At 44.2% G+C, this 26,227-nt stretch overlaps 1 protein-coding gene across 1 annotated transcript; it reads right to left on the minus strand.

Moving 5' to 3' along the window:
* Positions 1-4,876: 4,876 nt before the first annotated feature.
* On the minus strand, positions 4,877-24,803 carry NIT2 (nitrilase family member 2). Its single transcript, XM_050782088.1, has 10 exons — positions 24,620-24,803; positions 21,200-21,318; positions 20,462-20,582; positions 19,229-19,317; positions 12,386-12,479; positions 11,809-11,883; positions 9,789-9,867; positions 7,687-7,785; positions 5,398-5,453; positions 4,877-5,048 (listed from the first exon to the last, which is right to left on the minus strand). The coding sequence occupies exons 1-10, from the start codon at positions 24,774-24,776 to the stop codon at positions 4,957-4,959; spliced, it is 981 nt and encodes a 326-aa protein (XP_050638045.1). The 5' UTR covers positions 24,777-24,803; the 3' UTR covers positions 4,877-4,956.
* Positions 24,804-26,227: the final 1,424 nt, after the last annotated feature.

Genomic DNA, 26,227 nt, shown 5'->3' on the forward strand with positions numbered 1-26,227 from the left:
AAGTTACATCACGTCCCAGGCTCTTCCCAGATCAGACTCCCTTAAGGTAAGGAAATCATTCCAGAATTATTTGGCCTGGAAACTTGGCGAGAGAACAAGTGCAACCTGTAGGAATAAATTCATTCCAACTCAACATTTACTAAGCACTCATGACGGTGAGGGTTGGCCATAAAAAGATGAACACAGAGGAGCTCAAAAACTGAGTTGTGGTGGGCTGGATAGTAAATGAACCTGCCATATGCTTCAGAGGAAGGTAGTCTCTAAAACAGAAGTACAATGTGCCATGCAAACAAGAGTAATACATTGTGCTAAGCATTAAGGAATAAATAGGATTTAGGTAAGGAGCTTTCCAGATTGTGGGGAAACAACCACAACAAATCTAAGTAAAGGCACAGCATGAGTGTGAGCGGAAAATGAGACACTCAAGGTGGAGTCCAGCAAAGTGAAGTTGTTCTTAAACGAGTGGGGAAAAGCCAGCAGGAGAGCTACGTGAATGAGAATTATCAGCATATATTTAAGACCATGCATGTAGCTGAGATGACTCAGGACAAAATGTAAAATGTAAAGGAGCTAAAAATAAAACTATTAATATAAGGACCTTTGACATCTAAGGGACGATGTTAAGTGGTCAGAGAGGCAGTATGAACGTCACATCCATGGTGTTGAGTTTGAGAGAGGCCACGTGGACAGGTCTACAAATTGGTCTTTAGTATAATCTGCCACAAGAGTGTCATTGGAAAGATGAGGGTAGAATCTGGCTGTGGGGGTCTGAAAAGCAAGTGAAAGAAACCAAGAAATTTGGTGAAAAAAATCAGAGTAGTTTAGAGGATGGCATGATCTTTGTTCTGAGGGAGAAACCTTGAGAATGAATCTACAAACAAAAGACTTAAAGCCTAGTTAGCACAACGGAGTATACTTGGAGGATTCAATATGCTTCAGGAAGAGCTAGGATGACATTTGGAATTCCTGGAGCCTGCCCTCCATGTTCTATTCTTGCAGATTCTTGTTCATTTGATTATGAATCAACTGTGAAGTAAATCATTGAACAAGAAGCACTATCTTTGTATGTATGTGTTTTGGTTATTTGTACATCAGGGGCTGAACTTATTAATGGGTGATTTTAACAAGACCATTTTATCCTAAAGTGCTTTCTCTTCCAACAGCTGGCTTTTTCTTAGTCTCCAAACTTCATTCGCAAGTAGAAATGAATGAAGGTCATTTGATAGGAAATGTGAAACTGTCACACAGGTGGTTAGGAGGCATAAGGAAGAGCCCCTACTTAGCCTGTAGCACACGCGTCATTTCCCTTTTTATCCCTCCTGGCTTCACTGTACCCACGCGCCACCAAAACTTACACAGCAATGCCTAAAAAGTAGCACGAAAGACTTAAAACCAGTGCCAACAGTAGATAGTAGATAGTGCTTCTTGTTCAATGATTTACTTCACAGTTGATTCATAATCAAATGAACAACATTTATGTTGAAACCTAAACTCTTGTCTGAACTTTTTTTTCACTTGGTATACTTTGCACAGACCTAACTTTTGGTATCAGGAAGGAGTCCTTCCCTAAATACCCAGTCGATGTCACAATCTACTCCTTGGTCATTTAAAACCCCATAATGTTATTTGTTTATTCATTTGCAACCAATGCAGCACTCATTATCTGTGAGCTCTCAGCTTCAGACAGCTAGGTCCAAGTCAGGTAGAACTGTCACCACAAACTGCACATCCTGGCCTGTTTAGCAGAGGTCATCATCCCTGTGAGGAATTCACTTAAATGTGAAGTCATTAAATGCTCTGCCTTTTACCTAAACTGCAAGAGATATTGGTTCACAACTTGTGATAGCATACTTCAAAATGTTATGCAAAAACAAAAATAAAACATCGTCTAATTCATTAGAAAGTCCGAGAGTACAGGGGTGTGGCAGTTAAAACTTATCCATGGCCTCAATTGCAATGTTCTTCCACTCCAAGTGGGAATCTAGTGTTCATTGTATTCAGATACCACTTTGCAAAGAGGTAAAATCCAGGGCCAGGGCACCACACATTTTCTAAGAATAAAATGCTACGTACTAATTACAGGAGATGCCTACTTCATTGGTTTCTTTTCATATTTTTCAAGAGTACCAGAAGGCAAGATCACCTGATATGCCACTAAAAGGACAATTCATTTAATGAAATACATAAAAACAAAAGGCTGCGTGCCGTGGCTCACGCCTGTAATCCCAACACTTTGGGAGGCCGAGGCTGGTGGATAACTTGAGGCCAGGAGTTCAAGATCAGACTGGCCAACATGGTGAAACCCCATTTCTACTAAAAATACAAAAATTAGGCCGGGCGCGGTGGCTCACGCCTGTAATCCTAGCATTTTGGGAGGCTAAGGCAGGTGGATCACTTGAGGTCAGGAGTTCAAGACAAGCCTGGCCAACATGGTGAAACCCCATCTCTACTAAAAACACAAAAATTAGCCAGGCATGGTGCACATGCCTGTAGTCTCAGCTACTCAGGAGGCTGAGGCCTGAGAATTGCTTGAACCCAGGAGGTAGAGGTTGCAGTGAACCGAGATCATGCCACTGCACTCCAGCCTGGGCAACAGCGTGACTCTCTCTCAAAAAAAAAGAGTTTTAGCATCCACCTGCCTTACCTGTTACAGGAATGCTACATCTCTGTACGGCGTCTTTGCTTCTGTAGCATCAAGACAGTTAGGATGGCTTGTCCACTGGTTTTCAAACTTCTGAGCAGCTCTTTGGAGGAAAGGAAGTTTTTTGGGGAGTAAGAGAAAATCCAAGAGAGGGTTCCTGGGTTCCACACATCCACATCAACCAGATCTTTCATTTTTTTATACAGATGGGGGCTTTACAGTAAGACTTTCTATTTAAAAAAGAAAATGTAATCTGTCATGAGACTAGAGTAAAATATGTAAAAATAAGGAAATACATTGTTTAAAAAGAAAATGATTTCACACTATTGCAAGGTTTAACTATTTCAGTGTGCCTGCTAGGATAGAGAGCAGTGGTACCATAGTCTAGGGTTACCTGAAAGCACCTTTAAAAGGATCTGTGAGGTTGCTTTTTTGCAACAGCCAAAATCTGGAAATAGCCCAAATCTCCAACAGCAGGTAAATGGATAAACAAATTGTGTACTACTCAGCAATAAAAAAGGAATGAATTATGAATTACTAATGCACACACCAGATGAATCTCCAAGTAATTTTGAGGTCTGATTGCTTCTGTCTAAAAATGAAAGAAGTAATTTTGAGTGAAAGTAAGTAATTTTGAGTGAAAGAAGACATACAGAGTATGTAATTTTGAGTGAAAGAATTTTGAGAGAAGACAGAGAAAAAGCACAAATGGCATGATTTCATTTTTATATAATTTTAGAAAATGCAAGCTAATCTATAGTAATAAAATTTATCAGTGATTGACAGAGGACTAGCCAGAGGGATTATAATAGAGCACATGGAAACTTTTGGGTGTGGTAAATATGTTATCTTGATTGGAGTGGTTTACAGCTGTATATGTCAAAGTTTACCAAATTGCACACTTATTTTTTTAAAGTAAAATTATGCATCAATTGTAAATTTAAAACTTAATTTTAAAAAGTCATTTGTCTGCCGGGCGCGGCGGCTCAAGCCTGTAATCCCAGCACTTTGGGAGGCCGAGACGGGTGGATCATGAGGTCAGGAGATCGAGACCATCCTGGCTAACCCGGTGAAATCCCATCTCTACTAAAAAAATACAAAAAAACTAGCCGGGCGAGGTGGCGGGCGCCTGTAGTCCCAGCTACTCGGGAGGCTGAGGCAGGAGATGGCGTGAACCCGGGAGGCGGAGCTTGCAGTGAGCTGAGATCTGGCCACTGCACTCCAGCCTGGGTGACAGAGCGAGACTCCGTCTCAAAAAAAAAAAAAAAAAAAAAGTCATTTGTCTTTCTCTTGTTCTCAGTACACAGTGTTGTTTTCCAGAAGTATATATATATATATTTCCATATATTTATATATATAGAGAGAGACACAGACAGAGACAGACAGAGAGAGAGTCAGTCTCTGGCTGACCTCAAACTTGTGGACTCAAGGGATCCTCCTGCCTCAGCCTCCAATGTAGCTAGGACTACAGGCACATGCTACTGCGCCTGGCTCAGTCCCTAATTTTTAACCACAAAAGGATTCTCAAACCAGACTGTCTAAGAACTACTAGGTTCAGTGATTGTTTATCTGTGGAGCTAGAAAGTGTTACTGGGGAAAAAGAAAAAAGAAAAATAATGGAACTTTCGGACACTCAACGCTATCAAAAAAATCTTTTGCAGAGATTCATACTAAATTGCCTTCACTAATGGCACCACTGCCATTCTCCCATGGGGCTCTTTGTTGACCCAGTCCTTCCTCCAAGACCCGGAGGGCCTGGGGTTGGATGAGCAGCTCCTTTTTAAATTTGAAGAGCCCAAAGGCTGGTAAGAGGCGTGGGGCTGCCAACTTCTCTGGCAAACACCAAAGATGTGTCACCTTGCGTCCTGTAGCTACTCATGAACCAAAAATGGAACTTCAAGGTACTGCTTGGAAAAGAATAGCACCAGACCACGTTTTCTACATGATGAAGATTCCAACTCCAGCAATGGGATAAGAGGTTCATGACATAAATATATTTATATTAGGTGACTCAATCACCAGGATACCAAGATCTGATACTTTCACAAACTGCTTGGAGGCAACTTAAGTATGGAAGAAGCTTCAGAACCAGCCCAGGTTTCTGCTCTCGGGCTCCAGGCTACATCCTTCTTAACGATTTAATGTGGTGTGGAAAATGTCAGCATAATGAGGCTTTGTCATCTCAATAGAGAACCTAGGAAGGACCAGGCTGAGTTTAAAAACAAAAACAAAAACCTTCATGAAAGAATTTAATAGGGAGTTGATTATGCTGTAGAATCATATCTTCCTGTTCTGACACATTAGAAACATAAACTTTAGGGCTTTTTCATCTCCACAGCATAGAGGTCTGATCGCTTCTGTCTAAAAACGGGCATTTGCTGGCGTATTTCAGCCAGCTTCTTCAGGTCTGCAAAAAACGGGAAAGTACACTATTAATAATTTGCAACTCCTCACTAACCAAGGGGATTTCTTCCCCACACTGTATAAACCACCAGAGTCTTAGTGAGTAACTTAGTAACATAGGTCTTATCTAGGGGCACAGATGGCCTGGCATCCTTTCAAATCAAACCAAGAAAACTCAAGCTGATATACTCCCCAGGGCTTGGCCAGAGAACCAGACCCTAGAATATCCTCAGAGATCAATGAGGAGGGGCATAAAGGAACCCCTACAAATGACAGGGACTTCCCAGCTACGGAGTCTGGCCTCAGAACAATGGGGACATCAGAGACCTAAACCATATCTGGGAAAATCTTACCTATGTCTGAATACACGATGGCTTCTTCTGTGCCAGCTTTGGCTAGGACCTCCCCCCTGAAAAAGATGCAGAAGAGAATGAGTGGATTCACTGATGTTTGGTGATATTCAAGGTCTGTTTTTTCCTCCCAAGCTCACAGGCCAAAGGGAAAAGCATGAGATTGAAAACAAGAAGGTAGTGGTACAGATTTCTGTCCTATCATTTAGGTAACTCTGTGACCTTATAGCAAGGTATTTTAAATCTCCATTTCCTAATCTATAAAGTGGAAATAAGCTCTGTGAGGGCTTAGTGATAAAATTGTGGATCATGTTTCATAAACTGCAAACCACTAGGAGATGGTGGTTATCTGACGGTTATAAAGATCTGGGAATAGAGCTACCTACAACCAACGGGAAGCTCCATCTCATGCCCTCATGAGTGCAATTCAGTGGACCCCTTTACAAGGGCAGTCCAGACCTGTCTTCATACCTGCCTGGGCTGCTACCCTACGTAAGCGTGATGAAGCTGGGCCTAGGCAGGGCCCCAGATCTGCTGGGGTCTGTGCCCTGGTGGCTGTGATGCCTGAACCCCTGTGTTAATGGGCTTCAGTTCAGATTTGAGGGAAAAGAGTTCAACCTCTGAAGACTGGGTAGAAGTGGTGTGGGGGATGGAGGATAACCTCGCACTGGCAGGAGCCCTGCACTAGAGAACAGCCACCCTCCTTCATAAATCCAGGGTAAGGCTGACCTGTAAAACTATCTCCAGGAAGGGTGCGGTGGCTCATGCCTATAACCCCAGCACTTTGGGAAGCCAAGGTGGGTGGATCGCTTGAGGTCAGGAGTTCGAGACCAGCCTGGCCAACAAAGCAAGACTCCATCAGTACTAAAAATACAAAAATTAGCTGGGCATGGTGGTGTGCACCTGTAATCCCAGCTACTCGGAGGCTGAGGCAGGAGAATGGCTCGAACCCGGGAGGCAGAGGTTGCAGCAGTGAGCTGAGATTGCACCACTGCGCTCCAGCCTGGGCGACAGAGTGAAACTCCATCTCAAAACAAAAGAAAGAAAGAAAGAAAGAAACTGGCTTCAGTGCTTAGTCTCTTGGCCCAGAGCAAGGGTTCAAACCCTTATCTAGAGAAATGAAGCTTCTCCAAAATAATCTGACATAACAACTGATTCTGTTTACCTGATAGCCACAAACAGACTTTTGGCACAAATGAGCTACAAGCACCACCATTTATGACATGTAACTGAATTATTTTCTGATTCTTCCCCATTTGCCCTGGCCTTCAAAGATCTCTGGACAGTGGAACTTGATGCAAGTTTAAGAAAATTTTCAAGGCAACTTAAGTCCTTCAATGTCCCTCCTCAAGCCTAATATGCAGGAGGCCAACTGGAATCTCACACAAGTCATACTTCCAAGGCCTCCCCACCACACACATTGAGCTGAGCCCTACCTATAAAGGCAGAAGAGAGAAGCTCTCAGAAACCCCACAGCAATATTTCACTCTTCTCAGTCTTGTTACTGGTATACTCATCCGGAAATGTAGACACACATACCAGTGTGTGTGCGTGCTTTCGAACAGAGAACTAGTGTGGAACACATCCAAGTTCTGAAGGCAGATGTCCTGGATTCAAACACTATTTCTAGCCACTTCAGCTCTGTAATTCTACCATCTATAAACTGGGCTTAATAAGAACAAGTTCCCGGGAGTTCAAGTTGAGACCATGTGTGTGAAAGTACGATGTAAACTGTACAAATGTAGACCATAAGGAATGTGTATGAGCGTATGTCTGTACCCGTGTCTGGGCAGGCTTACGTGCTGGCTCCACTGAGGAATCAAATGCTTCACCCTTTTGTAGGGGAGAGGGTCATAGTTTCACTTACTGAACCCATCCTTACTGCTCCTCTGGCCATTATACTGGGAGCAAAGTCCTCCCCCTGTAACTCATTCCTACCCTGGGACTAGCCAGCCAACTTAAATTTTAACCAAAAATGTCAGTCTCTTACTACAACCTGCCTGTCACTGCTGCCTTGCTTCCCCATGGGATCCAAGTATGACCGACAATGGAGGTCACCAGAAGCTCAGGAGAGGGCTGAGGCCAAGTGCTTGATCGTGAGAGCAGGGTGATTCCTTTCCACACGGTTTTCAAGTGGAAGCTCCTCACAGAGACAGACAGAACGCTGGCAGGATATGTGGGGAAATGGGAGTGAGAGGTGGGCGCCTGGCTGCTCAGGAACTGGAACACCCATCTGCCAATGAGCCACCTCTGAAGCTCCGACTGAGCCTGTTCTCACTTAGCCTCACTCACCAAGGGTTCACCACGGTGCTGTGTCCCCAGGCAACATAGGAGGCTTTGTCATCCCGGGCAGGAGAGGCTGTGGCCACATACACCTGATTATCAACAGCCCTGTAGTCAACAGACAGGGAAGAGGTAAATCATACATTATAAATCTGACATTTTTCTAACCCAAGTAGATAGATCCTTCTTTTAAAAAATAGGACAGTTCAGGCTAACTCAGATGTAGAAGGAAGCCAGAGCCATGGAACCTTCTCTTTAAAGTTACATTACTGCATAAGCCAGTGGTTCTCAAGAAGGAGCAATGTTGTCCACCAAATTTGACAATGTCTGGAGATCTTCCTGACTGTCATGACTAAGGAGATGCTACTGACATCGAGCAGGTAGAGACCAGGGATGCTGCAAACATCCTACCGTGCACAGGATAAGCCCCCAAAGAATTACACACCTAAATGTCAACAGTGCCGCTGCTGAGATACCCGCCGTAAGCTAACATAAGAGAGGAGCTTCTCTGGTTAAAGCAAGTCAAGGTGGCCGGAGAGAACGGGAGTGGCCTCATGAGAGCAATACACCTTGCAGGCCGCATGGTGCTTCCGTGCCCATGGTGGCAGTCCCACCACCTCAAATAGAACAAAAATGGCAGCTCGCAGTCCAGGTACATCAAACCACCTCACCTGGGAGCCCTCCAGACTTCATGGACCCATGTTGGGTCATGTCAGTATCCCAGAAACTTTTCTTTCTTTTGACAAAACTGTACCTTCATTAATACTCATGGCATCTTATACCCCTACCCCCATCTTCCACCATGCAAGCAGCTAAAACCTCTTTCCTTTCCATTACAAATTACCACCATCTCTAGAAGTGAGAAGAGCGGCTACCTCTAGGCAGAGGGAGGAGTATTGACTAGAAAGGGGCAGAAAAGGGAGCATCCTCGGGGGCCGGAAATGTTCTGTATGTTCATCTTGGTGGCAGGTGAACACACAAAACTTTACCAACCTATATGCTTAAAATTAGTACACTTTCTTGTATTACTTCAACTTTTAAAAATTCTAAAGAAAACCATCATCTCTGACCAGCATTTCATGGGCTGTAGAGCACTTGACAGACAGACACACTCACACACACAGTCACACTCATTTTCCCTTCCATCTTACGTCCACCTGTGCTACTTGCCCTTTACCACCTCTCAGCCTTAGAAGACTAAGGAAAGGCACCTGTGACCTGCCAAAGATGCTTGTGCAAAGCCCTGGAGTTACAGGTTAGAAGAACAAGAGCTTCTAGTGAGTTTCTTGGCACAGTACCGTCAGGACTAGTAGGACGGTGTGAAGGAGGGGGTAGGATAAGCATCCTGATCTGAATGGCATAGAATCAGCTGGGTACAGACCACAGATCTCTCCCTAGGTCAAGCTAAACTAATCCCTGCCTTTTCATTGGCTGCTGGGGCTCTGAAGACATAAGCTCCGTGGTTCTCAATTTCTCTGTAAAAGTTGCTGGAACTGACGTAAGAGGGAACAATCCACATCTAATCACAGAAAAATGAAATCACTACCCATCTAACACACTGAATATTGAAATGCCAAAACCACAGTTCCGGCAGGGCTTGGGGCTCACGCCTGTAATCCCAGCACTTTGAGAGGCTGAGGCGGGAAGATTACTTGAGGCCAGGAGACTGAGACCAGCTTGGTCAACAGAGTGAGGCTCTATCTCTACAAAAAATAAAAAATTAGCGAGGCATGGTGGCGCATGCTTGTAGTCCCAGCTACTCAGGAGGCTGAGGCAGGAGGATCTCTTGAGCCCAGGATTTCAAGGCTGTCATGAGCTATGATTATACCACTGCACTCCAGCCTGGGCAACGGTAAGACCCCGTCTCTTAAAAAAAAAAAAAAAGGACAGTTTCCAAAATCCATGAGGTTAGTACTGTGGCTTCTGAGGAGAAAGTGCCCAGGAGTAGAAGTCCTCCCTACAGCTTCATCCTTTCCAACCGCATTTGGATACAAGGGCATCCTAAGTCAGGGACAGAATCCACATCAGGAAGGCTGGCACCTCCACCCAACCGGAAATCTTTCCACAAAGAGGACATACCGAGAGGCTTGAATATATGGTTCCTTTCTTACCGGCTTCGCTGAAGCAACTCCCAGTGGGCTGGTCCAGTGGTCAGATTAAAAGCTCCTGGATATACCAACAGCTGGCAGCCTTGTGGAGAGAAAAGCCAAAGGACAGTGGATGCAGTGAGCACCCAGCACCACCAGTCCTCCCCACTGTTCCTTAGCCAGCAGACACTGAACTCAAACTTTCCCAAACACAAGAAGATGTCAGCCAAGTCAGACAGTGCCAGCAGCAATTAAGATATGGCTCTGAATTCCTTTAAAAGTCACACACATATGGACACACAAGAAAAGTGGTATTGATGACCAAAATCACATGTGACCTTGAGACAGAAATAATACAGGATGGTTGCAAGAGAACAGAAAATTCTAGGCAGCAGTTTCATATGACTAGCAAAAAGCAACTGTTGAAATGGCTGTATAAGCTAGGGGCTAAGACCCTGAGAAACCAGGGCTAAGACCCAGTGGACTCAATATGGTGCTGGATTTGACCTAGGTTTCACCTAGGACCTCATTATCCTCATTATAAGCTCATTAACATACTAAATCACACACCCAACAGTGCCATGATAGTTGCAATAAATCTCCATACTTTCACTATTTTCTGACTCATTCTTGAATTCCTTCTTGCAATAGTGTCAACAGCATGGACATGGCTGGGGTCAAGGTCCTACTGGTGTTTGGGGGCCTCCCCTAGCCCACCGGCATCAACTTCACTTAAAAAAAAGTACAGAAAGCCTGGGCAACACAGAGAGACCCCATCTCTACAAAAAATTTAAAAATTAGCCAGGTGTGGTGGCGTCCCAGCTACTTGGGAGGCTGAGGTAGGAGGATCACTTCAGCCAAGGAGACCAAGGCTTCAGTGAGCCAGGATCACGCCTGCACTCTAGCCTGGGTGACAGTGAGACCCTGCCTCAAAACAAACAAACAAAAATAAGGTAGAGAACTGTCATTCACATTTCTCTCAGCTCTGGCTGGGCGCAGTGGCTCATGCCTGTAATCCCAGCACTCTGGGAGGCCGAGGCGGGTATACACCTGAAGTCAGGAGTTCGAGACCAGTCTGGCCTCGAAATTATGGCCAGGCGGGTGCATCACCTGGGAGGCGGAGGTTGCAGTGAGTTGAGATCACACCATTGTACTCCAGCCTGGGTGAAAGAGCTAAACTCTGTCTCCCAAAAAAACCCAAAAACAAAACAGAAACAAAAAAACAAATTTCTCTCAGCTCCATATGTCAGCTCCACATGGCCAATGATCACTTTTTGTAATTCTTTTCAACTGAAATTAGGGGCAGAGTAGTTGCCCTAATGCTTATTGATATATGGCTCAACAGAGACTACTGACCCCAGAGCCCATGCACCTCCCCCTTCTGAGCAGGCAGTCAAACCATTTCCACCCACTTCACTTGGTTAAGTGACAGTCTATTTGGAAGTAGCTTCAAGCAGTCTAGTAAAGATGCTGGGATTTGTTGAGTACCACACGAGGGGCTTATAGGTTCTCTCTTCTTACTCCTCATATCATTCCTGTGACTAAACTGAGAACCACACTGCTCTAGAGGTTAAATCATTTCACCAAAGCACTGTGCCAATTAAAGGGAAGAGTTGGAACTAGAACCCACATCTTTTGAACTGGCTCTTCCCAGACACTGGCACATTTCTCCTCGTCTGGACCGAAATATCACAGACTACATTTCCACTCTACCCAGTGTCTAGGGGTACTGAGTGGTGAAATCCACTTCATTTCTACTGGGCTTCGAGTGACTCTCCGAACACAGTAACAAGAAGGACTCAAGGGTAGACCAGACCTTTATGAGCATAGCTCCTCCCTTACATGATGTGTTTAATCACAATCCCTGAAAAACCCTGTTATCCACACGCAGCAAAAGTCGGGGAAGCCTCAAGGGGGTGAAAGGGCTGGTGATGGAGAGATGAAAGAGCCCCCTCCCAGCTTTTATTGACTAAGGATCCCACCTAGACCAGCCTAGAACCAAGCCTCCAAGCACCCACGTAACACAGCTGCTGCAGTGCCTCACCTCTCTGTGCGTAGATTTGTGCGAGCTCTGCAAACCGCATGTCGTAGCAGATGCCCAGACCCACTCTGCAGTAAGCTGTTTCCAAACAGAAAACGCACACGTGGAAAGTTAACTCCCTACAGCGTGGTGTGGCAGAGGAGCCCCTCCATGACTTAATGATCACAAAACACTGACAGGGATAAATTAACACAGGACCTGAGGACAGAGACCATGGACGAGCTCATTCCTACTTGGACTTCATCTCATAAAGACATCATTTACATCAGCAGAGTAAAGATGAGAAATGCATTCTCACTGAATGCTTATTATCTAGATGGGAGGTACTCAACCATGGCCTAATAGGTATACTCTGGAAGCCATAACAGGAGGCTACAATCAACTCAAAGGGCAAAATCGTGTCAAATCCTTAGTTCTCAAATAAGGCCGAACTTTCTAGATCGGTGATAATTCTCTGCCTTTCTCACTTACGGTCTTTCAGTTAGGTTATGTGAAGAAATTGGAGAGAGACAAAAAAGAAATAAATACCTGATTGTCTTCTACTGAGATTGCTAAAGAGGCAAACTTATCTGGTACATACGAGTATCAAATGTGGAGAAACTATCACCCGGACTCAACGTTTCAGATTCTTGAAATGTAATTTTTCCAGGAACATCAATGTCAAACAGATGGATCTGCATCACAAATAATGGATTTGATTACCTCTTTTCCAGCACGTAAAATGGAATGGCAGTAACGACAATATCTTTCCCTGGGTGGATACAGAAGGTGCTCTAAGATCAACTATGCGAAGAGTACCCCCAGACTGCTCATAATCCACCCCACAAGCTGACTGACACCTTATCAAAATGAATTCTACCACAGGGAACTGGAAAAATGATGCTGTACCTTTTATAACCCCTATTTTATATGTGGTATGCAAATCAACCTCTAGGTTTCTCATGGCAGGTAACTAATGTGTTGCTTTTTAAAAATATAAACGCTAGGCCGGGTGCGGTGGCTCAAGCCTGTAATCCCAGCACTTTGGGAGGCCGAGACGGGCGGATCGCGAGGTCAGGAGATCGAGACCATCCTGGCTAACACGGTGAAACCCCGTCTCTACTAAAAATACAAAAAATTAGCCGGGCGTGGTTGCGGGCGCCTCTAGTCCCAACTACTCCGGAGGCTGAGGTGGGAGAATGGCGTGAACCCGGGAGGCGGAGCTTGCCGTGAGCCGAGATAGCGCCACTGCACTCCAGCCTGGGCAACAGAGTGAGACTCCGTCTCAAAAAAAAAAAAAAAAAAAAAAAAAAAAAAATATATATATATGCACTAAATAAAGACTTCTCAGAGTCAGGCTGGACATGGTGGCTCACGCCTGTAATCCCAGCACTTTGGGAGGCCAAGGTGGGTGGATCACCTGAGGTCAGGGGTTTGAGACCAGCCTGGCCAATGTGATGAAACCTTGTCTCTACTAAAAATAGAAGAAAAGTTAGCCGGGGGTGATTGTGCACGCCGATAGTCCCAGCTACTCAGGAGGCTGAGGCAGGAGAATTGCTCAAACCTGGGAGGTGGAGGTTGCAGTGAGCCGAGATCGCGCCATTGCACTCCAGCCTGGGTGACAGAGCAAGACTCTGTCTCAAAAAAAAAAAGACTTATCAGAATCAAACTGACAAATTGACAGGAGAGGTGGAAAGTGGGTGGGCATTTAAAAATAGGTAAAAATTCTGCAAACCAAATTCGGCAAAAGAATAATGCATCACTTCCAAATTGGATTTATTCAAAGAAAACAAATGCTGTTTAAGATTAGAAAATCAATCGATTTTACTAAAGTAACAAAATAAAGAAGAAAAAATCACATGATCATCTCAAAAGATGTATGAGCATTTGGTAAACTTCTAAGCCATTCCCGATTTAAAAAACAAAACAGAGGCCAGGCACAGTGGCTCACGCCTGTAATCCCAGCACTTTGGGAGGCCGAGACGGGCGGATCACGAGGTCAGGAGATCGAGACCATCCTGGCTAACATGGTGAAACCCCGTCTCTACTAAAAATACAAAAACTAGCCGGGCGTGGTGCTGAGCCCCTGTAGTCCCAGCTACTTGAGAGGCTGAGGCAGGAGAATGGCGTGAACCCGGGAGGCGGAGCTTGCAGTGAGCCGAGATCGCGCCACTGCACTCCAGCCTGGGCGACATAGAGAGACTCCGTCTCAAAAAAAAAAAAAAAAAAAAGAAAGAAAGAAAAAAAAACTTCTAGGAAGGGAACTTTATTAATCTGATCAAGACTATCTGCAAAACACCTAAACAAACATCATACTTGATGATGAAATACTGAAAACTCTCCCACTGAGATTGGGAACAAGACAAGGACACCTGCTTGGTACAGGTACCAGAGAGCCTAAACAGAGCAAGAAAGAAAAGAAAAGAAGTAAAAACTGTAACAACTGAAAAGAAAAAATGAAATCTGTCATTATTCTCAGATGATATAATTATGTACCTAGAAATTTTTTAAAATCTACAGACAAATTATTAGAATTAATGAGTGAGTTTAGCAAGGTTGCTGTAAGTTTTTTTCATTAAAAAAAATTTTTTTTTGAGACAGAGTCGTGCTCTGGCACCCAGGCTGGAGTGCAGTGGTATGATGTTGGCTCACTGCAGGCTTGTCCTCCCAGGCTCAAGCAATCCTCCCACCTCAGCCTCCTGAGTAGCTGGGACTACAGGCATACCCCACCCCCACCCCAGCTAATTTCTTTTGTAGTTTTTGTAGAGAAGAGGGTTTGCCATGTTACCCAGGCTGGTCTCCAACTCCTGAACTCAAGCAATCTGCCTGCCTCTACCTCGCAAAGTTCTGGGATTACAGCCAGGAGCCACCGTGCCTCACCACAGAGTCAATATTTTAAAACAGAAAATGGGCCGGGCATGGTGGCTCACGCCTGTAATCCCAGCACTTTGGGAGGCCAAGGCAGGCAGATCACCTGAGGTCAGGAGTTCAAGACCAGCCTGGACAACATGGTGAAACCCTGTCTCTACTAAAAGTACAAAAATTTTCCAGACATGGTGGTGTGTGCCTATAATCCCAGCCACTTGGGAAGCTGAAAGAAGAGAACGGCTTGAACCAGGGAGGTGGAGGTTGCAGTGAGCCGAGATCACACCACTGTACTCCAGCCTAAGCGACAGAGCAAGACTCCATCTCAAAAAAAAAAAAAAACAAAACAACAACAACAACAACAAAACAGAAAATGAAAAAGCATCTAAAAACACCAATGAGGAATAAATCTCACAAATGTTATACAAAATTATACCCAAAACACTATAAAAAGAAATTGAGAGAAAGTAAAGAAAGCGTAATAAATGTCAGGATATATACCACATTCATGGGATGGAAAACTTAATACTAAAAAGATGTATTTCAAAGAGTTGGGTTAATAGCCCAGTGCTGGCTGTCCTTCCAGCAGGTGCACAGTAGCTCCTATCAGACCAGCTCTCTTGTAGTTAACTATGAACTCTGGGCAAAATAAAAGGCACAACTACTTAAAGCACTGAAGAATGACCAAAACAAAGCAGGCAAAACCTGAAGAGAAGAACACAAACATGTGGAAGCAGGGAACAGCCCTGGATGAACTTCCCGGTTCTATTTACCACTGTTACCCTGAAGCAAGGTCTTAGCTGCTGTGATAAGTGGGGTGAAAATTACCCATAATCACACTGGCTTGAAAACCAGAGCTGGAACCAAGGGAGGAAATCCTGAAATGGAGAAAGCAAAGAGTCAAGAGCCCTAAATTCTACATATAAAATCTTTCTAAATCTCTGGCTGATCACTGAGTTAAACAGAAGTAGGGCAGAACAACCAGATAGAACAGAGCAGCTAAAGTTGCTGCCCACGTTACAAAGAAGATGCAAGTTTGGTGTTTGAGTGCGACCAAGTTAACCATCAGTTAAAACAAAATATTCAACACTTTTTGGAAGACTAAATAGAATCTTGAATCTCTACAACATATAATCCACTATACAATCTTAAATTAGTAGATACTCAAAGAAACAGAAGTGCGACTCAAACTGCAAAGAAAAGGCAATCAAATGAACACAGATCCTGCCATGACCCAGATGTTACAATTTTGTTGTTGTTTGTTTAGACATGAGTTTATTTACATCAAAGGCCTTTTAAAGGCCTAAGAGTCTCATTCTGTGGCACACAGATGTGATAATTATCAGACTTTAAAGCAGCTATAGAAACTGACTAAGCTCAAGAGTGTAAAGAAAAATATGCTTTTAATGAACCAACAGAAAATATAGAGTACTAAAAACTATAAAAAAGAAACAAAGGCCGGGCGTGGTGGCTCATGCCTGTAATCCCAGCACTTTGGGAGGCCGAGGTGGGCGGATCACAAGGTCAGGAGATCGAGACCATGGTGAAACCCCGTCTCTACTAAAAATAGAAAAAATTAGCCGAGCGCAGGGGCGGGCGCCTGTAGTCCCAGCTACTTGGGAGGCTGAGGCAGGAGAATGGCGGGAACCCGGGAGGCGGAGCTTGCAGTGAGCCGAGATTGCGCCACTGCACTCTAGCCTGGGCGACAGAGCGAGACTCCGTCTCAAAAAAAAAGAAAAAAAAAAGAAACAAAAGGGTATTTCAGAACTGAAAATTTTAATATCTGAATTTTTTTTTTTTTTTTTTTTTTTTTTTGAACGGAGTCTCGCTCACTGTGTTGGCTTACCTCCCGAGGAAAGGCGCCTTGAACAAGACAGAAGAAACAGTGAATAAGTCTGAAAGATCAACAGAAATTAATCTGTAGAAGAGAAGGAAAAAGTATTGGAAAAACAAAAACAGAAAAACAGAGCCTGGTGACCTGAAAAAATATTTAAAAATATAATGTATATATACTGGAGCTCCATAAGAAAAAGGAACAGAAAAATATTTAACACAATAGTGTCAAAAAAACTTCCCAAACACAGTGAAAGATTTAAGTTTACAGTTTCAAGAAGTACCAAGGAAGACAAAGACAAAGGAAACCACATCTGGGCATATCAAAGTCAAAATACTAAGAACTAAAGATTATGAAAACATCCTCAAAGGAGGGAGAGAAAAACAACACATTATGTCCCAGGGAACAATACAAATTACTACCCACTTCTCATCAGAGAAGGAAAAAAAAAAAAAAAAAAAACACTAGATAACAACTACTAGTGGGAAAAAAAAAACTATCAATCCAAAATTCTATTCCAGCAAAAATATCTTTCAAGAATGAAAACAATGTAAAGACATATTCGTAAAGAAAAACGAACAGAATTCCTAGCTAACAGATCCTCAGTACAAAAGTTCTAAACGAGGGCCTTCGGTCTGAAGGATATACCAGATGAAGAAGGATCTTCAGGAAGGAAAGAAAAACACCAGGAATGATAAATACTTGGATAAGCATAAAGATTGTTTTCTTCTTAATTTCTTTAAAATACATATGACTATTTAAATCAAGTATTACTGTTTTGTTGGATTTATAACATATATACATGGACTACAAATGACAACTATAGCATAAAGAATAAGGGCAGGGGCAGTGGGGTAGAAAAATGGACTTATACCATTATAAGGTTCTTAAAATTCACATAAAGTTATATCATATGAACTCTTAAGTAGCCTATGAAAAGTTAAGGATGCATATTATAATTCCCAGGGCAACAACTGGAAGAAAAAAAAAAAAAAAGCAAAGAGGTATAACTAAAAAAATAAATTAAAACAGAACTCTAAAAAATATTCAATTAATCCAAAATAATACAGAAAAGATGAACAAAGGGAAAAAAAGCAAAATGTCTGTATCCCTAAATTCAATCATATCAATAAGTGCATTAAATATAAATGGACTAACCACTTCAATTAAAAGACACAGATTGTCAGAATAAAGAAAAAATTAAGATACAATTATATGCTGTTGACAAGAGATCCACTTAAAATATGAAAACACATATAGCTTGAGAACAAAGAACTGGAAAAACCATGTACTAGCAAACAGTAGGCATAAGAAGCCTGGGGTGGTTACAGTGATAGCAGAGATAAAGCAGAATTCAAGACAAAAGGTATTACAAGAAAAAAAAGAGACATTTCATAATGATAAAAGGGTTAACTCATCAAGAAGACTTAATGATTCTAAATGTATGCATTTTTTTTTTTTTTTGAGACGGAGTCTCGCTCTGTCTTGCCCAGGCTGGAGTACAGTGGCACGATCTTGGCTCACTGCAGCCTCCACCTCCCAAGTTCAAGCGATTCTCCTGTCTCAGCTTCCCAAGTAGGTGGGACTACAGCCATGAGCCACCACACCCAGCCAATTTTATATATATTTTTTTAAATCTTTTTTTTTTGTTGAGATGGAGTCTCGCTCTGTCGCCCAGGCTGGAGTGCAGTGGCTGGATCTCAGCTCACTGCAAGCTCCGCCTCCCGGGTTTACGCCATTCTCCTGCCTCAGCCTCCCAAGTAGCTGGGACTACAGGCGTCTGCTACCACACCCAGCTAATTTTTTGTATTTTTAGCAGAGACGGGGTTTCACCATGCTGGCCAGGCTGGTCTTGAACTCCTGACCCCAGGTGATCCACCCACTTCGACCTCCCAAAGTGCTGGGATTACAGGCATGGGCCACTGCACCTGGCCATGTATATGCATTTAATACTAAAAAGATGGCAACTCTTCCCAAAGTGTTCTCTATATACTCAATGAAATACTAATAAAAATTACTATAGGTTGGCCGGGCGCGGTGGCTCATGCCTGTAATCCCAGCACTTTGGGAGGCCGAGGCAGGCAGATCACTTTGGGAGGCCGAGGCCGGAGATCAAGACCATTCTGGCTAACATGGTGAAACCACGTCTCTACTAAAAATACAAAAAATTAGCTGGGTGTGGTAGCAGACGCCTGTAGTCCCAGCTACTCGGGAGGCTGAGGCAGGAGAATGATGTGAACTGAGGAGGCGGAGCTTGCAGTGAGCCAAGATTGCGCCACTGCACTCCAGCCTGGGCCACAGAGCCAGACTCCGTCTAAAAATAAAACCAAAAAAACAACAAAAAAAATTACTATAGGTTGTTCCTTTGCAGAAATTGACAGGCTGTGTCTAAAATTTTTTTTTTTTTTTTTTTTTTTTTTTTTTTTTTTTTTTGAGACGGAGTCTCGCTCTGTCGCCCATATAAACTGCAAGCTGCAGATGCCTCAGCCTCCCGAGTAATACAGGCGCCCCACCTATTTTTAGTGCCAATCAGTTGTGAAAAAAGTGCCCTAATACCGCTGTGTCTAAAATTTATATAAAAATGCAGATGGCCGAGAATAACCACCTATGCCAATCAGTTAAAACCCTAATACATGTATGATATAATGAGAGGAACTAGGGGACTTCATAGCAAATTCTTTTTTTTTTCCACACATTGTTGCTGGCTTAAATATAACAAATTATTCTGCCACACTTCCTACTTACCTTTCTGTACTTTGCTAGTAAAGTTCCATCAGGCCCAAACACAGCACAGGTGTTATATAATTTCCCAGCATCCTCTTCAGGGATAGACCCTTTCATTGAGAGAAGAAATATACCATAAGAAAAAGAATAGAACAATTCTTGTGTGAGAAAGGGATAAAAGCCTGATAACTTGGTTCCAAAAATAAAGAACCCATCTTTTACGGTTTATTTATTCATTTTGTTTTTAGAATAAGGCAACACCTCATTCTACAATACAGAATAAGTATTCCCTTCTATGGGTTATTTAATCATGGTCTTTTTTTTTGGTCCTTCTTGAATATGATCTTTCAGAGATAAACTGCAGAGTGTAGCCGGGATATGATTAGGTTAGATGCCAAAGATAGGCTTAAAAAATAACCAAACTGTTCCTGAAATTCAGCCATGATCCTGAGCAACACTTAATCTCTAACATTAGGGCAAAATGAAAAATTTCCCATTGCTTAACTTGAATTCACCAGGTCCTGCAACAAAACTGTATCCCAAAAGATGAGAATGTGAAGTCAGAAGCCTCTCCATCACTGAATGCAGTTTCATCTCCAGGCTTCTTGCTTTGCCTTCATTTCTCATTCTTAATATATCATCGTACAGAAAACATTTTATTTGCTATATTTATAGAACTTTTTCTATGCTTATTTTTTATTTAAGCAAATAAAACCTTTAAACATTTATTCCAAAACCACAAAAATAAAGTTACCTTTATGTATGTGGCCTCTATGGAAAAAAATTTTTTTTCTCAATCCTCTATTAGTATAACAAAAAACATGCCTGGCATGATGGCTCACGCCTGTAATCCTAGCACTTTGGAAGGCCAAGGTGGGCAGACTGCGGGAGCCTAGGAGTTCAAAACCAGCCTGGGCAACATGGTGAAACCCCGTCTTTACAAAAAAATACAAAAATCAGCCAGGCATGGTGGCACACACCTGCAGTCCCAGCTACTCAGGAGGCTAAGAGGTGGGAGAATCACTTGAGCCTGGTAGGGTGAGGCTGCACTGAGCCATGATCACACCACTGCACTCCAGCATTGGTGACAAAGCAGGACCTCACCTCAAAAAAAAAAAAAAAAAAAGAAACTCTCTGCTTCAGCTTCCCAAACTGAAGCTTCCCAAGTAGGGAATCCAGGTGCACGCCACCACACCTGGTTCATTCAGATGTTTTTAATGTTTAGGCCATTATACCTTGTGGGTATGAAGTTACCTCCAATAAGATATATGCTGCATTCCTTTGCTACTTCAGAAAGCTTCTGTGTGGATTCACCAGGAATTTTCTCTGCATATTCAGGAAAATATTTCGTTCCATACGGAGAATTAAAGCATTCCTAGAAAAATATTGACAGAGAAAAAAAAAAAAAAAAGATCAAAACACCCATCCATTTTAAAGTTCTGCTGTAAGAGGCCATAGCTGCTGCTTCTAGCTCTGCTTTCAGTGGAAGGGTTAAAACACAGCTAATAAGAAAAACACTGACATCTCAAGGGTAAACAGCCTGTAGTCACAGGCAAGACTACAAAGCTAGCCTAGTGGGTTAGAAGAGACAAGTCACATGGGCTCTCCCAGAGTTCATTTAAAAAAAAAAAATGTTGGAGGCTCAGTGCTAAAACCAACATGGTCTGGTCCTATAAAGACTTAATTATATAAGGAACAAAGTGTCTAAGCACTGAGTATTTCAGTTTTCCGTATGTCCCTTGAAATACTAGGATTTTGGCTGCTTCATCTGAACAAAGAGGAAGATCCAAAAGCTAAAGACCTATGACCGTGTTGGCACATCCTACCTTACAAAGACCCTTGCTAAGGTCATCCTCCAGTTAAACACAAAACAATCTATGGGCTCCAAAGGACACTGCTCGACCCCAGGATACAAGAGGACCACCAGAGCTAGCAAACACTGTTCTGCTGGGTCTACAGAGCCCAGAACAGGATGGCTGCCCCCATACTGACCGGCAAAGAAACTATTTTGGCTCCTTGCGTTGCTGCCTCCCGGATAAAGCTACAAGCTCGAGTGACGTTATCTGATTTGATGGAAGAAATTTGAAGCTGGATGAGGGCCAGGCGGAAAGCTGAGGACAAAGACAAAAGAAAACAGCTGTCAGAAGCTTGAACTGCTGGATTCAGACAGAGCCATGGTTCTCAAATGGAAGGCAATTATGTCCCCTGGGGAACATCTGACAAAGTCTGAAGATACCTTTGATGCCACAACTGATGAGGTATGAGTGGCATCTAATGAATAGAGACCAAGGATACTGCCAAACTTCCTACAATGCCTAGGACAACCCCCTCCAGAACAAAGAATTATCCTGTCCAAAATGTCAATAGTGCTAAAGTCTATCTGGAGATAGAGCAATATGCATGGGTAAAGTCCCATGCCAAGCACAAGAATCTAGAGCGAACCAGCTTCTTACTATGCAGTGTAGGGAATGAAATGAGAATATGGCTAAAGTAAAAAGACTGGGTTTGAATATGGTCCTGTCCCTTACTATTTGTTCTTGGACCTCTCGCCTATCTCCAATCCATATACTGAGCATGTCCCAGCACAGAAAGTGCAATTCCTTGGAAGTTGCTCACGTGCTTCCCATGGGCAGCCCAGCTCGTGGGAAGGGAAGATGTCTGTCTCAGTTTCCCCACTACTGGCTGGGTCACAGCACATTGATCCGGCTGCTGGCAGAGGGAAGCCCTGGCAGCCCGTGAGCTGCACACATGCCTACTCACAGGACAGGGGTCCCAGGCACCTGTAAAAGTCTGCACTTACCCCATAAACATTCCTGTGTCCAAGAGAACATGACATTAAACAGCAAATAACACCATGAGAGGTTGAGAGAGAGACTGCAGGAGGAAAAGCTAACAGCACTTTTCCTTGCTCTCTGAACAAGGGGATTGGGCCCCACAAATGATGTAGCCAGCCCTGACAAGGTCTGTGCTCAGCCCTGGAGCAAGGAGGCTGGCGGCTCTTCCAAGCTTATTCCTTCCTGGAGGTGGTAGCTAGACATCTATTTGCTTTTCTTCTGTTTTTTAGAGTTCCCTTTTAGCTTTTATGAAAATCACTTTCCATGAGCTAATATTTTTAACTTTGAGGCAGGGTCTTGTTCTGTCACCTAGGCTGGAGTGCAGTGGCACAAACATGGTTTACTGCAGCCTCCACCTCCTGGGTTCAGGCAATCCTCATGTCTCAGCCTCTTATGTAGTTGGGACCACAGGTATGCACCACCATGCCTGGCTAATTTTTAAATTTTTTTGTAGAGACAGGATCTCACTTTGTTGCCCAGGCTGGTCTCGAACTCCTGGGCTCAAGCAATCCTCCTGCCTCAGCCTCTCAAACTGCTGGGATTACAAGCATGAGCCACCATGCCTGGCTAGATAATAATTTTTAATATAAAATTTTCTGCCGGGTGTGGTGGCTCACACCTGTAATCCCAGCACTTTGGGAGGCCAAGGCAGGTGGATCACCTGAGGTCAGGAGTTTCAGACCAGCCTGGCCAACACGGTGAAACCCCGTCTCTATTAAAAATACAATAATTAGCTGGGTGTGGTGGCAGGCACCTGTAATCCCAGCTACTCAGGAGGCTGAGGCAGGAGAATCACTTGAACCTGGGAGGTGGAGGTTGCGGTGAGCCAAGATCATGCCACTGCACTCCAGCCTGGACGACAGAGTTAGACTTAGTCTCTAAAATAAATAAATAAATAAATTTCCTTGTTCCAGTTACTAGTGTTGTCTCCACGTTCTGCCTGGACCCTGATGGATACATAGTTCCTGCTCACGGTCTGGTGGGACGCCGCAGTAAAGGATCCAAAGCACATCATAACCTCTGAAGCTCTGCGAAACTTCAGGAATTATTAGTAATGGCCTGCCCAAACTCCCCATCCCACCTCTGCTCCAGTCTGAAAATCCTACCATTAGAGAGCTATCTCTTTGGGTGTTTCCTGTAACAATGCAAATGTCTCCAGAAGCGGCAACGATGATAAACCTGGCCTCTGATGAGGGCCTGTTCGGCTCAGGGTTAACTAAAAGGAAAACTCAGATGTCCCATTCCTCCATCTATCCTAAATATAGTGAGAAGCACTAAATTTAACCCTGAAGGCAGCCTGCTACATAGTTACAGAATCTGAAGGAATACAAAGGAAACTTAAACAGGAAATAACAGCTGGGATTATTCTGGGGCAAACAGATATTTTGAGCTGCTACCAGCACAGCAGACAAATCCACTAAATGTCTCCCCTCCATTTCCCAGGGTTAAGCCATCCTCCCTCCTCAGCTTCCCAAGTAAGCTGGGACTACAGGGGCGTGCCACCACGCCGGGCTAATTTTGTATTTAATTTTAGTACAGACAGGTGTCGCCATGTTGCCCAGGCTGGTCTCTAACTCTGACTCCTGAACTCAAGCGATCCTCGTGCCTCAGCCTCCCAAAGTGTTACTATTACAGGCGTGAGCCACGTGCCTGGCCATGTCTCTTCTTCTGAGGGTGGGAAAGATAAAGCTCACCATGGCTATGCTGATGGCTTCCTCTCCCACACATCTCACCCACAAGGGCGGGGTCCTCAACTAAGCTTAGGACTGCCTGTCATTCTGCAAATGACCCCCTCTACAGGCGTGCTGCAGCAGGGAGACCCCGCCACTGGGCAGTTCCTCATGCTAAGGACGAGACGCCAGTCACTCCGTCTCATCTGTAAAGTGGAGACACAGTGACTTTTAAGGCTGCCCTAATATTCATCATAATCTAACAACGAAGGCCCAACAAAGGGGAGGAAAAAAAAGAATAAAACACTGTGAGCGAAGGAACCAACAAGGGAATAAAATTTAAAGCAATGTGCCAGGTCCTTCACACATAAACTTCTGTGAGGTATCATTAACATCATTTTACAGATAAAAAAACGGGGCTTGCAGGGAGAAAGCTGCACAAAGTCACTGAACAAAGTGACACAGCAAGAATCCAAGTCAAAATCTGGAGCTGGAAAGTGAGTGGGTAAAGGAAGAACCGCCTGGGCACCTTTGTGCAGGGGGTGCTGGAGGAGGTCGCGCAACTTGAAAACACCCAAGGGAGTCGGATCCTACCACCGCGGCCCACACCGTGGAGAAATACACGTCCATCAGCCTCTCTCAAGCAGGACGCGGCGGGTGCCGGCGCGGCCCGGGCGGCCTGCTGCTTTCTGGGCCTCGCCCGCCACCCCGGAAGCCTGGAATCCCGGGAGTGCGCCCGGCCGCCCCGCCGCGCGATCCCGGACCCACGCGAATGCCCGCATCAGGGAAGGCCGCGCACGGCGGGGACGCGGGGCAGGGGGCTGAGCCGGCCAAGCCACCGCCGGCGCCGCTCCAAAGCCTCCCCTCCGGCCCGAGCTCGAGCTGCAGCGCGCGGCCGCGCCACTTACTGGCCATGGCTCTCCCGACAAGCACCACCTGCGGCGCCGGCTGAGAGCTGGAGTCCGGGCGGACTTCGGCGACGCTACGGTGGGCGGGGCCCGCGTCAGAGGCCACGCCCCACCCCTCCTCCCGGGCCCGGCCCGGAGTAGAGGGGTCTGCGTTCATTCCAGTGCGCCTGGAACACCAGGACGGACCAACGAGAAATGGTTAATTACCACAGTCCGGAAAAAGCATGCCTCGAAAGGCAAAGGGCAAAAGGGAACAGCCTAAGTCGAGGTGGTGTGCTGGTGAATGTTTAACAACCGAACTTTTCAGGGACGAAAGCCCTGATTTGTAGCGTTTGCTGATTCTCCGCAAAAGGACTTTTAGCTGGTTGAATCAACTCTGTGGCCAGGGTAACATCGTATGCTGATAGGCTTGAGCTATTTGAACAAGTCGCTGTGACGGGGATGGAATGACCCTGGTTGGTTTAGGCACGCGAGACGTCTGTAGGATCTGACTACAAGCCTGCTAGACCAACGGGAAAGATGCTGAGGGTTCAACGCGAGGCTCTCAACGAGTCAGTCCCCGAATACACTGTCATCTCTTTGCTAATATTCTTTTTTGTTTTGTTTGTTTTAGACAGGGTCTCGCTCTGTCACCCAGTCAGGAGTGCAGTGCAGCACTCCTGCTCATTGCAGCCTCGACCTCCTGGGCTCAAGTGATCCTCCGTCCTCAGCCTCCCAAGCAGCTGGGACTACAGGCACATGCCACCGTGCCTGGCTATTTCTATTTCTTTCTTTCTTTCTTTCTTTCTTTCTTTCTTTCTTTCTTTCTTTCTTTCTTTCTTTCTTTCTTTCTTTCTTTCTTTCTTTCTTTCAAGTTTTTTACTTTTAGTAGTGATAGGGTCTTGCTATGTTGCCCAGCCTGGTCTCAAACTCCTGAGCTCAAGACCCTACTACCTTAGCCTCCCAAAGTGCTGGGATTTATAGGCGTGAGCCTCTGGGATTATGGGCATGAGCCGCTGAGCCCGGCCTATAGACTCTGATTTTTGCATTTTTTTTTATTAGATTGCTTTTTAATTTTCGTGTTTTGTGGTTTTGTGCCTTGTCAAACTTGTGGAACAAAATTCCAAAACTTACCACCTTTTGGAATGCCCCAGAATAGTTTATACTGAAACAGATCCTGGTTTGTAAAAGAACACTATAAAAACATTTTGGGGGCAACTAGGGAGATTTAACTATGAACGAGATATTCGATGCTTTATGAATTATTTTGTGTGCTATATGTTGTGATTGTGCCAATGTCTTTATTCTTAGAAAATGAGGAAGTATTTAGGGATGAACTGTCAGAATGTTTGACTTGAAAATCGTCAGCAAAAAGAAAATACATAAGATAAAGCAGATATGGCAAAATGTTAATTATTAAATCTAGGAGGAGGATACAGCTGTTCATGGTACTAGATTAAAACTTTGTAGAAGTTTAAAATTTTAAGCTTTCATAACAAAAAATTGGGGGGAAATATGTAGCAGTTATGGTCTTTCTGCAGCTTAAGAGACTATCTGGACTTGGCTTTGTAGCAGGAAGACCTTTAAAAACCTTTTAATTTCTGCTATGCTCATTAACCTATGAGGTTT

Source organism: Macaca thibetana, chromosome 2, assembly GCF_024542745.1.
Source record: "Macaca thibetana thibetana isolate TM-01 chromosome 2, ASM2454274v1, whole genome shotgun sequence".
NCBI classification, from domain to species: Eukaryota; Metazoa; Chordata; class Mammalia; order Primates; family Cercopithecidae; genus Macaca; species Macaca thibetana.

Coding starts and splice junctions, on each gene's coding strand:
- NIT2 (XM_050782088.1), bottom strand. CDS start 24,776: ATGAACGCAGACCCCTCTACTCCGGGCCGGGCCCGGGAGGAGGGGTGG. Junction 7,786..9,788: donor GAGTTGCTTCAGCGAAGCCG/GTAAGAAAGGAA, acceptor TGTTGACTACAG/GGCTGTTGATAATCAGGTGT. Junction 5,049..5,397: donor CATCGTGTATTCAGACATAG/GTAAGATTTTCC, acceptor CGTTTTTTGCAG/ACCTGAAGAAGCTGGCTGAA.